The sequence below is a fragment of the Podarcis erhardii genome (genome assembly GCF_964252035.2).
Source record: "Podarcis erhardii genome assembly, chromosome: 12".
Classification (NCBI taxonomy): Eukaryota; Metazoa; Chordata; class Lepidosauria; order Squamata; family Lacertidae; genus Podarcis; species Podarcis erhardii.
In genome coordinates this window covers 37,652,666-37,666,854 of record NC_138513.1, presented here as the reverse complement: position 1 = coordinate 37,666,854, position 14,189 = coordinate 37,652,666, and the positions used below count along the sequence as shown (strand labels likewise).

Here is a 14,189-nt window from a genome sequence, read left to right as displayed (position 1 = left end):
TGTCAGAAGTAAAAAACAGTATTACATCTAGAGTGGCTCTCTATGCGGTCACGCATTGGAAACTGTACACGTGCAGGAAAAAATATGGCAACTTCTGAAGTTTTCCAAAGAGCATGAGACACACTCTCGCTAGCTCTTGTATCTACCACTCCTGTGAACAGGAAGTGTCTTGTTCTTTGGGTGTTAGTCATTGTGTTTTGTATCTTGGAAAAAAAAGTTTTGATGAGACTACTGGAAGGAGAAAATCTGTACGGGTGTGTTTGTGGACTCTCGCTCCCCTTAAAAAAAAGGCTCCAAAGCCCATATTTAAAAATGCAAAAATTTGGGGGAGGTGCTAATTGGATGACTATACTCCGTATACTACCTTCCTTGGAAACAGAATATGACAGCATTGAATTTGCTAGCAATTCACCCAAGGCTCCAGACGATAGGACTTCACATTTGTTTAGGACGAATGCGACAAAAAATGAAATAAAAACATAAGATTTATTCATCATTAAAGGTTGGAAATGAAAATTCTTTATAGATAGAAATGGAATAGCAGGAATTTAAAATTTAACTTTTTAAACTCAATCATAAGACAAGCCTGAAGAAAACGGAGCTAATGGACAATATAAAATGACTTTATCTGACTTGGTCAGGTTGTGGGGGCACTTAGACAGACGTGGTCAGAAGAGCAACAAATTTGACATCCTGAGATGTCTGCAAGTCCCATCTCTTCCACACACACACCCCTCCTTATATTTGAAAATAAAAGGGCTGGGTATCGTGGATTAATCAAAGTTTCTTTGATCACAACCTTTTTGAAACCACCTGCCAGTCCAGAGTTAACAGAAACAAATTTACTTTATTAGGAAAGAGCTTGGAAGGATGCTGAGTAGTGTGTTAGCTGCCTCAAACCATACTGCAATTTTCCGCCTTTGGGCTTGCAATCCAGATTTGACTACAGTCCAAAACTACTCTCTGCATACGGGTGAGAACTGCACACAGAGTTTGCGTCTCTCTCTCTCTCTCTCTCTCTCTCCCTCCTTCCCTGCCCCTGGGTCAAGTCATCTGAAATGGCTTAGAATAAAATATTCAGCGCAGCTTCACCAGCTGAAGAGATGCTGCTTTAAAATGCTTTTTCATAAAATGGCCTCTGGTAAAGGGCGCTTTCCAGGAAAAACTCCCATGAAAGCTCTAGATTCATGTAATTTCTGTCAGTCCCCTTGAAAATTCTATGTGCAGATGAACGCTGGGGCAAAATAGTTGATATGAATCAGTTCATTAATCCAGTCAACAGACCTCACACACAAACACACAAAATTGCATTCTACAAAACACAATACAATTTAATCAAATAATCTATTAGTAATTTGGTATCCTGGCTACTATAACTCTGAATGTTATTTTTCACCACCTTTGAATATAAAGTTTATGACACAAACTAGCTAAATTCGTGTTGAGAGTAATGAAGCCACCAGTAAAAATCAATGTCATGTTTTCCTGGCTGCTAACAGAGATATTTGATGAATTTGTATTCTGTTTCTGTACAGCGTATAATATTTTAATGTGAAGTCTGTGGGCTTAATCAATAAATTGACAGCTAATATTACTGTATCTTATATTCTGCAAGCATGGATATGCTTCTGGCTGCTGCTAAAGATTCCACCCCCCTCCCATTCCTGAGGCTGTTTAAAATGCATGAATGAACACCCCCCCCCAAAAAAAACCCACTCCTCAGTATTCACTGTTTTGCCTTCTATCAGTGCTAGCTGCAATCATGGAGAAGGGTAAAAATGCCATTTTTTCATATATCTCTAGGTCATTGGCTTTTTTACTCTGGTCTCCACTTCCTCTTTTCAATGTGACCCCCCCCCCAATTGTTTTAATGAATCAAAGTGGCCGATATACATAAATTTGCATGTATATACAGTGGCATCTCGGTTTTCAAACGTCTCTGTTGATGAATATCTCGGTTTTCGAATGCCGTAAACCCAGAAGTAAATGCTTCGGTTTTCGAACGCGCCTCAGAAGTCTAACATGAAACGTGGCTTCTGTTTTGAGGCTTCCATATTGAGTTTTTGAATGATTCGGAACTCAAACAGTCTTCCAGAACAGATTATGTTCAAAAACCGAGGTACCACTGTATATAAAGGACTGTAACCATTGCTGTTATGGCATTACGATCGCCAGTTCTACCTTGTAACCTGATTACACCAGTGTATGAGAGAGATTGCTCATATACGGTTAGGATTCACTGGGAACTTTAAGCTTAAATATCAACAGTTAGCTTGTTTTTATACTGCCATCCCAACCATCTCACCTGCCTTGGTTAAAATAACTAAAGCTCCTTGGAAAACAAAAATCCTATCATTGTAGAACATAACAACACAAAGTTTTGCATTAAGTTGGGTTTTAGATGCAAAAGTGAAATATTGCAGATTAGGCAGGTGGCCTCGGAGAAAGGAAAAGTCAAAAGGGTTTTCCACTGAAGATGGAATGGGGGTGGTGACTCAAAATTAGGGGCTGCTTCTCTTCTGCACCCTGAAGATAAAACCAACAACTGAAAGTGAGTATGTGGGGAGGTGTGTGCGCGCGCATGCATTTATCTCAAAATGCAACTGCTGAAGAAAGGGCCAAAACGTACCAGGATTGCAGAGTTCAGAGGAGCTGGAGGCCAGCCAAGCAGAAGAGTCTCTGAGGTGTTCTTGCCTGGAGACAGAGTCAGCATCCAAAGTCAGGTCCAGTCCTAGGAGCGGGTGAACAGCAATCCATGTGGTCTAATGGTCCAGAGGTCAGGGAATCCGATGATCTTGGGGTCAAGACGAGCAGGAAGCAGCAAGATCAGGCCAAGCATTGTTGCCAGCATCTGACTGCTGCTGGAAGCTCTGCTTAAGAAGGCTGAAGCCAGTTGGTTCTCATCAGTGCCTTCTCCTCTGAGTCCTTGAAGGCTGATCAGCTGCAGGTGGAGTCACTCTGCCTTCTCCCCCTTCAGGCTGCTGTTCAGCAGCCAAAGTTGACTCCTGGCCCTTGACACAGGGAAAGGGAGTTTAATCCTTTCCTCTCCTGCTCCTCCCCTGTTGCAGTCCTGAATTTGTCACGGATAGCCAACATGGTTTTGGCGATCTACAGCTGCCTTCATTCCTGATCCTTGGGTATGCTTACGGAAGCTGATGGGATCAACAACTTCTGCAAGGCACCATGTTGACATTCCTTGTGGTAGGCCCATTATGGTTTTGGGAGGAAATCCCATGCTAGCACCCACTAGGAGTTTCTTTTGAATGCAAATAGCTTCAAACTTGTGTTTTCCATCAGGGCTACACAACCGGCAAGGAAAAGGTTAAACTTTCTCCCCGCCCCCCCCCGATAATTATCAAATTGTTAATTATCACATTAATAATTATCACTGCTGTGACTATCTACATTTTCAAAAACATGAAAGCCACAGAACTAATTGTGCCTGTGTTCAGATTGTAGAAAATGCAACAAATTGTATTTCTGATGATGCATAACGCTCCACTGAAATGGACCAAGTTGAATTTATGTCAAGGTGATTGATCAGGTTCCCGATTTCCTGTCCATGTGCATTTCTGATAATTGCAGCTTGCGTAATATTATCCTAATGTATTTGCTCCTTTGACCTCTGCTTAAGCTTTAAAGTGGGCATAATATGGATTTGCGCTGCCCTTACGTATTAACTTCTGCTAAATTTGACCTTGGTTTTATCCAGCCCCCTCCAGATGTGCAACTCCGAATCGTGCATTGATTGCAAGAAGAAAATACGGTTTATATTAAGTTTTTGTTTGAAAGCACAAATGTAAAGGTAAAGGGACCCCTGACCATTAGGTCCAGTCGTGACCGACTCTGGGGTTGCGGCGCTCATCTCGCTTTATTGGCCAAGGGAGCTTCTGGGTCATGTGGCCAGCATGACTAAGCCGCTTCTGGAGAACCAGAGCAGTGCACGGAAACACCGTTTACCTTCCCGCTGGAGCGGTACCTATTTATCTACTTGCACTTTGACGTGCTTTCAAACTGCTAGGTTGGCAGGAATGTAGAGGACATTATAAAGGAGGTTTCTCTTTTCCGCACAGTGTTTCATGTCTAAATGTAGTATTATTTGCTTGCTACGCACAATTTTACCAGGGAGATAATGCTTCCTGACCAGTGATATAGTGGAGGAGGAATGTGAAGGAACCACAGATCTGGGCCTTTTTTTCATCTGCTCTGGCAAGCAAATGAGGTAGAAATGGGGCTTCCAAGTTTTACTGTTTTTTGTGATGGCAGAGGAAAACAGAATGAGCAAAATAATGACATGGCGGGTAGGGAGTACTTTTCATTGATGGGTTCCTACTTCAAACTATTAGTCTAATGCTCTGTGCTTGCATAGCTTGCTGCTTCACTGGGGGACACTTTTTCATTTATGTACCAATTACATGGCTGCCAAAGTATCCCATCATCACCAGGGCTGATGTATTAACTGCCAGTCTAGGCAGGTTGTGTTAGTGGATGGGGAAGGGAAGATGCCCTGTCGCCCTTTTCCTTGGCAGCAAAAGTCTTCAGTGCTACTTTGCAAGTTGGATTCTTGTCTTTTTACCTAATTAAAGCTAGGAGCTGTATTTCAGCTGCCTGTAGATACGTATCTAAAGCTTAATGGGTTCCCAAGTTGGACTCCTGCAGCCAGAAGATTTCAGGGAAGTGAGCCCAAGTCTCTCAAGCTAAAACCCTACTTGCTAACCATTCTACTGCCCCATGTTGGTTTGCTTTTCCGCAGCCTGCCAGCTGATCCTAATAAATTGGGCAGAACGCTGCATACATATGGCTGATTTTCTCTCTATAATGATGCAACATAGCTCTCTTGCTGTTTTTAGGAGTGGGGGTGGACGCACACTATGGCGGAATGGCCAGGGGGCATGTTCTGCTGAGCTCTTGCCCTTCAAAGTTTACCAAGAACCATGGTTGAGAAAAGTTGCCTGGCTGTAAGGAAGGGCAATTCTCAAAAACCATGAAAGGCCACTTTCTGTTCTCTCATGGTTGAGTTGCAGAGTTGGAAGGGATCCTGAGGACCATCTAGTCCAACCCCTTGCAATGCAGGAACAGATAGCTGTCCCATATGGGGCTCGAACCTGCAACCTTGCCATTAACATCACCATGCTCTGACCAACTGGATGACTTTGGACTACAATACACTGAATGCTGGAATACAGAATACTGAAATTATTATTATTATTATTATTATTATTATTATTATTATTATTATTAGTGCAACTGCACAGCATGTTAAACACCCTCTTCAACCGGCTTTATTAGGCTCATTTTAACTAGCAGTACAAGTGAGGCAAAGCCTAGAGGTCAACAGAAGTGCCTGAATGGTGGAAGTGTGACCATTTAGTTTGGCTCAGCTGGCAGATAGTTTCATTTAACTACTCTAAAAGTGCCTCAGGCTTGCTGGTCATCCTATGTTTGGTCAGAACACCAGATGGCAAAAGCAGGTTTTCTTGCTGGAAATACTGGGCTGTGTATTTTATAAAATACTTTTTATTGTTTATAGCTGCTTTTGTTATGTTGCAGCTATGCATTTGTTTTACGTTGTAAGCCTCCCTGAGCATGGTAAAAAGGAGGCATACAAATAAAATTATGTATGTCTGTAGAAATTTTGGTTGCATCTGTCTGTTTAATTAAAGCTGAACATCTGATGAAGGCACCTAGGTTATTATGGAGGGGCAGACGCCACCGTGCTCCTGGCTGAAAGTAACAAAAGGTATGACTATAACACTTTGTGGTTCAATGCATCTGCAAAACAAAAGAGGTTGAGCTATCAAAATGATTTCCCAACTGCTGTTTAGTTGGGAAGACCAGTAAACAAGCCTTGTGACTACTCCATTGTAAAACAATAAACAAGCCCTGAACCCAGACAATTTACTTCTGTCTGGGTTGTGACCGCAGTGCTAGGAGAAAGTTGGTGTGCATGCTGGACTTTGATCTGCACCATTGTTAATACCAGATGTTACTATATAATAAATCCAACAGTCTTAGTAGCTACAGTATTGAACTAGAGTCTTATCTAGACTTCAAAAGGTTTTCCAGAGAAGGAAGTTTTGCCTCTAGGGCAGGCCACACCTACGCACTAGAAAACAATCGCTGGCCTCATGCCATGTCAATGTGAGGATCTTGGGTTAAAAGTTCTCAAAATTGAAAGCCTGAAAGCCACAAAGAAAGATCTTGGTACACACAGGAAAAATTAGATGCACAATGATTAGATATTTTTAATGGCTCTCCTGCTGGTCAGATAAAACCATTGTATAATACATCCTATATCTCATGACCCGGCAAAATGGAAGTGAATGATGAGCAGAAAGAATATACAAGCAGGGTTAAATTTGTACATCTCAGTGAGGATGCATCACTTTGAGTGAGCTTTGCTGCATGCTGAATTCTTCCCTGCCCAGCTCCTTAAAATTAATAACTTGACAAGGCACAGGTTTTAAGCTTAAAATATTGTAATACTCAGTCTCATACATTTTACAGTACACATTTTTTTTTTCTTTAAAAAGATCCAAAACCTTGGGCTGGATTGGTCCTATAGGACAGATTTATACATCACATTTTACAGTAAACAAGACTTGGATTAATTCCTTCATAAATGCAGGGAACCATCTAATAAGCCGCTTACAGAAAATAATGATGACTAGATATTCTAGCAGAAGGATGCAATTGCTCAACTGCTTTGGGGGATATGAAGCTGTGCATTAAGTACTGCTGCCTCACATTGGTGCTATTTAGATGGTAAACCAGAGCTGGCACAGGCAGCGTATGCGGAGGGGGAAAATAAATAATCATATTCTTTCAATGAGACTTTTAGTGGTGAATAAGGATAGGTAATGCTATATTATGGAGTGCTAGAATGTAGTACAAATACCATGCATGTCTTGCTGTTAATTCTCGTGTAGTCTATAGCCTTCCACAGCTGCTCAGTTTAGCATCCTAGTTTGCTTGTTCTTTCAGGGACTCTGCCACCAACTTCATTTGCTGAAAGAAAAAAGGCAGAAAAATGAGGGAAGTTAAGCAAACACAGTGGGCCTGAAGGTTTGAATGAACCCCATCCAGTTGATCAGTTCAAAGTGTTGGTGATGACCTTTAAAGCCCTAAACAGCCTCAGTCCTGTATACCTGAAGGAGCGTCTCCACCCCCGTCATTCAGGCCAGACACTAAGATCCAGCTCCGAGGGCCTTCTGGAAGTTCCCTTACCGTGAAAAGTGAGGTTACAGGGAGGTTATTTGCAATGGAGTTAGGAAATGTATGCAACATTGAGCAGCAAGTAAGGAAGGGAACAGAAACATCAATGTAGCAGGATGGGAGATCAACTTTTAAATTTGTATTAAATTTGAAATAATTTGATGTTAATTTGTTTAATTTTTTGAAAAGCAATAAAAATTAACTGGGAAAGAAAGAAAGAAAGAGAGAGAGAGAGAGAGAGAGAGAGAGAGAGAGAGAGAAAGAAAGAAAGAAAGAAAGAAAGAAAGAAAGAAAGAAAGAAAGAAAGAAAGAAGTGCACCGAGTGATATGGGATTTTATATATTGAAAACCACCACCAAATTATGGGACCACAGAACTGTTTTGTCATGCTTGTTGCTCGAAAGGAGAGTTCTGTGCTGTGCTTATGAAATGGCAAGGAAAGTCTTTTGGGCAGAAGGAAGGGCCATGGCTCCAGCAAACCACTGGACGCATTCTGTATATCTTTCAAATGTAAAATATATTCAAAACGACAAAACGATGAAGCTACACTTCCAGATCAACTATTAGCAAGTTTAATTCTGTTCCTGTTGCACAATGTTGTGCAGTCCCTGTAACAGAAATCTCCAGAGCTGAACGATGGCATTCAAATTCTCCTTTAGGCAGCTTTGCTGCTCCATTTAGTTAGCCCTTAAAAAAGAAGAAGCCACTGCTACATTAATTAATAGTAAAACTATCAGAAGAAGGCAGAATACAAAGTACTATTGAATTCATGACCCATCAGACTTGGACTAAATCGTTTATCCCGAAGCAATTTGCTCAAGTTATTGTGCTGCAATTTATGGCAAATGTAGAATCAGAAGAGGTGTTCTGTTCTGCTGTGCTCACTATATACAGCACAAATCTTGGAAACTGCGTAAACTGTTTTATGATTCTTCATTTATTAAACAAATGAATTTTGTAAATAATTGACTATAAAAATCTTCAAAGCAGATAACAAAAGATAAAGCAGCAAAATCAAGAAAAATTCACATCTATACTTTAAAACGTACAAAAGTTAAAATACCAAAACAGATTAACATCACCTCAACCTTCTAAGTGTCTAAATAAGAATGTTTTCAGCGGGCGCCAGAAAGAATACAGTGAAGGTGCCAGCTTGATCTCAAAAGATGGGGAGTTCCAAAGTTTAGACGCTGCCACACTAAACAGAGTTCTTACAAATCCGGAAAAGGAATTTTAAGTGGCATCTGTCGTAGTGCCAATTCTGCCAATCGAAGTGGCTGAATGGGCACACATGTGGTAAAGGTGATATCGTAGGCTATATGTTATTTTTTGATGGATGAGCAGTCCTTTTGTATGGTTTGTTTGTTTATTTATTTATTTATTTATTTATTTATTTATTTATTTATTTATCCATTCATTCATTCTTTTCAAATTTATACATTTCATTAGTTTTACAATCAATTTCAAAATTTGACTTCCTTCCCCCTCATTCTGCAGTTCCTTACATTTATTATTTAATATCTTCTGCATATCCAAATTCATTTCACTTGCTCATTTAATTATCTACTGTAAATATATACTCTTACAAAACTGCAGGTTATTACAATAACCCTGCTAATGTTTTTATCTGTTCACAATTTATCTGTAAATATTCAATAAACCATTTCCATTCTTTTACAAAAAGTTTGTTATCTTGATTTCTTATTCTTCCGGTAAGTTGGAAAATCATGTTTATTTTTGTATACTTCCACTTTATTTATATTTGAATTTCTTTCTCCTATTTTTTTTTCCTAACTGCAAAGTCTTTGATCGGATCCTCAAAACTAATCTTACGTAATGCATCTGCTTATATACAATACTTAGTCGAGATAAGGCATCCTGCCTGCCCTGCTCTGTTGGGATTTTTAATATACTTCAGCTGAGAAAATGAATACTCGGCCGAGCCATTTGTGACCGTTAATGTTAAAAATCCAGCAACGGGAATTTTCTGTGGTGTTCCCCTCCCCTTGAGGCCCTATGCATACTGTATGCTCCTTTTGTATATTTTCCCAGCCCTGGTGGTGACCATCACCCCCTTCTGCAGCAAAGCATTACCCACCCCCTAGGCCAGCGGTTCTCAACTGTGGGTCCCCAGATGTTATTGGACTACAACTCCCATCATCCCTAGCTAGCAAGGCCAGAGCTCAGGGATGATGGGAGTTGTAGTCCAACAACATCTGGGGACCCACAGGTTGAGAACCGCTGCCCTAGACCAACCCAGCGAATCCTCTTTGACTAGTTTCTACAAGGTAGGATGGACCAAGTTCAAAAAGGCACATGAAGCTCACCCTGAAAGTACTCTGGCCACAACCTCAGGCCACAACTGAAACTGATCCCTGGAGGGCTGAACACTCAGTGCTCCAAGGACCCCTCTCTGACCTGCTTCGCATATGGTGTCAAATCTGATGTGGGCGACTTTGGCCCCAAAGAGCTTTGCAAACATTTCACGGCATGCCACCGAGTGGTCAGATGGGAACACACTGGCAGTGAAAACAACCAGACCTTTGACTGCTCAAAGAGAGCTCCACTTTGAGCTTTGCCAAGAGGATTCAATGGCAGTAAACAAGATAGATCCTTGAGAAGAGCAAAAAAAGCGCCAAAGCTGTACTCCCTTTCCCCAACAATCCAAGTAAAAACTCGTAAGCATCACACTCTCAAAAGAAGCACTTTCTATGGTAATGAGAAGTGACCTTAAAAATGCTACAATAGAGATGCTAACAAAAAAAGGGGGTGTTCCTTGCTTAAAAGCCTGAGATAAATCACAAAGGTAATAGCACTTGATAAAAACTGTATTCAAAGAATGAATGGGGAAGTAATCTGGTTTACATATCAAAACTAGGAGCGGTTTCGGATATCTGGGGGTGGTGTAGCAGTTAGAGAGTATTGAATTAGGACCGGGAGATGCAGGTTCAGCTGTGCAGCTCCAGATATGAGCTTGGGACCACCATACAGGGGGGTTATGAGGATAAAATGAGGGAGGGGAGACACCGCCTACACTGCCTTGAGTTCCTTGGTGGATCTAAGTCAGGATCTAAGAGTAAATCCTATATACAAATTGGTTGGCATTCATCAGTCTTGAGACACAATGAAGTGCACCTCCAGGAGTGAAATCAAACCGCTGGAGAATCATGGCGCCTGCTGTGGCTGCAAAGATCGGTAACTCGTAAGTGCTGCCTCCTGCGTTGTTTTTGCTGCATTAGCAGCACCAAAGTGACCTCTCCTGGGTGCAAGCCTGGGCAGTGTGTCTGAAGCTCCTGGGTTGCCCAGACGACAATATCCACTGCTCAGCCTCACTGAGGTGGTCTAAAGGAAAGCAGAGCAATACGTTTGGCACCAGCTTGGCTGCAGGAGTTCCTGGAAGGAGGCATACAAGGCGATAGCCAACCATCTTAGCGACTCCACTCCAAATTTCTGTAGGGTTTGCTCCTTAGCCCTTTCTTCTCCCAAAGAATAGAATGTATACTAATAGTGAAGCTCATTCTCCTGAAAGTGGTTCCTTAACTGGCCAAAATGAAACCACCCACAAGGGAGAAGTGGTTTGGTAGAACCACAGGACTTGCAGAAGCAGGGTGGGGGATGTTTAGAAAGAAGCGGAATATCCTCAGTAGTTGGCAGGTTGTGTTTTTCTTTTGTTGGTTGGCGAATGGAACACTAGATGGAAGGGGGATGTGTAGAAAGTATCCTGACCAGGAGTGCTCTACCCTGCCAGTTTTTGTTATGGGTCCTACTTGGTGGTATTTAGCTCTTCAAAATACCACTCATGCAAAATCTACTAGATCAGTGGTATGCAAAGTGGGTGGTACCATCCCCTGTGGGGGGGGGATTACCTAGAGGGGCGCTAAGAAGCAAGGAGGTGACTGGGGAGAGGTGGGGCTGGAGGTGTAAATGACTACTTTGAAAAGCTGGTATCACTGCATCAAGTTCATCAATTTTGTGGAACTAAACTAGTTTTCATTGGCTTCAGAATAAATGTGCAATTAATGGTTATTGTTATCTTCCTTAGTGGGTTGTTCAAACAGCTATTCTGAACAATCCATTTTGTAGGGCAGGGGGCAGTTTATGAAACCAAGGTACAGTGAACCCCCCAAAAAACATTTGGGAACTACTGTAACAACAACAACAACAACAATTTATTTATACTCTGCCCATCTCGGCAGCTCCCAACAGAATAATAATAATAATAATAATAATAATAATAGTGATAAAAGATCAAACATTAAAAACTTCCCTAAACAGGGCTGCCTTCAGATGTCTTCTCAAAGTCAGATAGTTGTTTATTTCTTTGACATCTGATGGGAGGGCGTTCCACAGGGCAGGCGCCACCACCAAGAAGACCCTCTGCCTGATTCCCTGTAGCTTCACTTCTCGCAGTGAGGGAACCTCCAGAAGGCCCTTGGAGCTGGACCTCAGTTTCTGGGCTTATGTAACCATAGGTTATGTATGGTGCTGTCTTACATTGCATTCGTCTATCTTGGGACAATCTACTGCAACTGGTAACTGCTCTCCTCCAGGCTCTCAGCTCTTCCCCACTTTACTGCAACACAATAACGCTGAAATTGGTGGTACCTGGAGTCTTCTATGCATGTGCCCTAGTCTTACCCCCTTCCTATAAAGATCAGGAAGATGTCTATTACCATGCGGATGCGAAGCAAACAGTCTTCCTTGCTGTTTTCAACAGCGGGAAGCTTCGCCATGACATCCCCTCTCCCCGCCCCAAGACAATCTAGCATTAGCAAAATGCGGGCCGGCGAGTTAATACGCTGCGGAAGGCAAGGCCGCTTGCTGTGAATATGACACATCCCAATTGACAGACGACCCCACAGCAAAAGGTGCTGGAAGGCAGATGGCATTTCCTGAGCAATGGCTCCTCGCACAACGGCACGCCACTCAAGAGCTGATAGAAATCACAGGCCCCGGTCTATGCCTGAATGTAATTAAATCTCATTTAATGGTGGGGTTTCATCTGTGAATAGGACAATCGGAGAAAATTAATTCCGGAAGACTAGCTGTGTCAGGCTGCAAGGTGCCAGGCTTTTTCATCCTTCTTTTTGGCTGTTACTGAATAACTGACTTATGATGGGAAAGGGAAAAACAAGTTACTTAGGATGTTCCAAGCTCTAAGGAGTTTCTCTGCTGTGCCTTTTCATGCAGCGCCTCGAGGAGGATTTGTCTGTGATAATAAAATTTTTTTTAAAACCGAGAGCTTAGTTTATCCTCCAGACTTCTGACGTTACTACCTGCATATTGACAAAGCCCATTATACAAAAAAGGTCTTGACTTAGTCTACTACAGCTGTAAGTGTGGAAAGAAGAAAGGCATTCAATTCCCTTCACTAAAGCAATTCCCTTTCTACTAAAATTCTGGCTATCGTGGCTTAGGATGGAGCAGCCATTCACAGCTCGACAGTGAAGATATCTCAGCCAAAAATATTTTAAAAATTATATTTACTCATAGCATAATGGAATCAAGTTAAGTGCTTCCAAGGCCATTGAGTTCAACGTGCTGAAATCTCTTTCACTGAAGTCTGCAGGACTTCCAAGTGCTTTATGCTGGATATTTTCTTTAAATATGTTTTTCCCTTGCCTCTCAGCCTCTAGCAGATTAAAACAAATTTAAGACAAACATAATACAGGGCCAAACAAGATGAGATGCCATTCACTCAGGTCCATGAATGAGTTTTTAAAATAAAATGGAAGGCCTGGGGGCCCAGTGAAGGCCTTGGCATGGGGTCCCCACTATGATCGCAAGACGGATTTGTCCCCATGCTTGCTATTTGCATTGGGGAGATATTTACTTTTACACATTCATGAAACTGCTAATTACATGAATGCTGTTGAACCTCAGTATAGCAGAACATTAGCAAAAGACAATCCAATTCCACAGCAATAACCTCACTCCTTAAAAAGCATACTAGTTCAATCTCCTTGCAGAGCTCGGCAACTAATTATTATTTTACTTTTTCAGATGCACGGACAACTTTCCCTTGCAATGAATGCACATAGATATATGCTCAAATGGGAAACTTCCAGTTTCTGCAAGCTCTTACTTCTGAAAACGTGCTACATATTTAACTGTTGTTACCTACCCTGGGATCTTAGGGTGAAGGGTGGGTATAAAACCCCAATAAATAAATGAAAGGAGAAAGTGAATAAGGGCTGAAATTGCCAAACTTTCTACCAACAAAGATTCTGCACTGAGTTTACTGGACCATACTAAGGGAAGCATATGCAACACTGTGTCTAAAACGCCTGAATACAATAATTAAGAGCTGTACAAATAATTATCAGGCAGTACAGGAAAAAACCGTGTGTGTGTGTGTGTGAGAGAGAGAGAGAGAGAGAGAGAGAGAGAGAGAGAGATGAAATCATACAGACTCCACTATTATGCAAACCAATTTAATCCTGAAAAAAATATATATTCTGAACCCCATGATGATGGAACACATCTTAGAAAAAGAAGTTAGAAAATATGGAAAGCTTGGTTCTTTGGTTCGTCGTATTCCTTCAATGTGGTTTGTTTGTTCCTCTGAAATCCCAGCTCTGTCTTTTTAATACGGTTTGTTATGGTTCACCCTAAGTGACCAGGAGATTTTGTTGTTGAAGTGCTAAAAGAATGTTCTGTTAGGAATCACTGTAAGACAACTGCACTCTGGAACATGTCATTTTAGCTTACTCCTTCTATATATGCTTTAAACATTTGGCTACAGCCCAAGAGAGGCAACTGCATGCATTCAAGCAAAAGTCATGTACACAATGAAGTGGCCGGACAATGGCTTTTGGCTTCTTCCTGGCAGCAACTTGCAGCACTTAACACTCAACGCACACCCTCACCAACGGAAAGTGCTTTGGCAAGCTGGCCTGGGAGCAAGTTCCTGCAGCCAGAAAAGCAAAGCAAAAACCCTTTTATACCTGCCCACTAAAATCTAGTGCATGTGG

At 41.7% G+C, this 14,189-nt stretch overlaps 1 protein-coding gene across 4 annotated transcripts in view; it reads right to left on the bottom strand.

Moving 5' to 3' along the window:
* Window positions 1-14,189, bottom strand: part of ANO10 (anoctamin 10) — a 99,192-nt gene that overhangs the window by 3,386 nt on the left and 81,617 nt on the right. For 2 of the 4 annotated variants that reach the window (XM_081882083.1, XM_081882084.1), the window contains exon 13: window positions 6,221-7,008. In XM_081882083.1, the coding sequence (XP_081738209.1) occupies window positions 6,964-7,008 (45 nt within the window). In that variant the 3' untranslated portion in view covers window positions 6,221-6,963. Of the gene's footprint in view, window positions 1-5,626; window positions 5,773-6,220; window positions 7,009-14,189 lie in introns of those variants that run through there. The other 2 variants (XR_014161521.1, XR_014161520.1) reach the window with 2 other exon arrangements.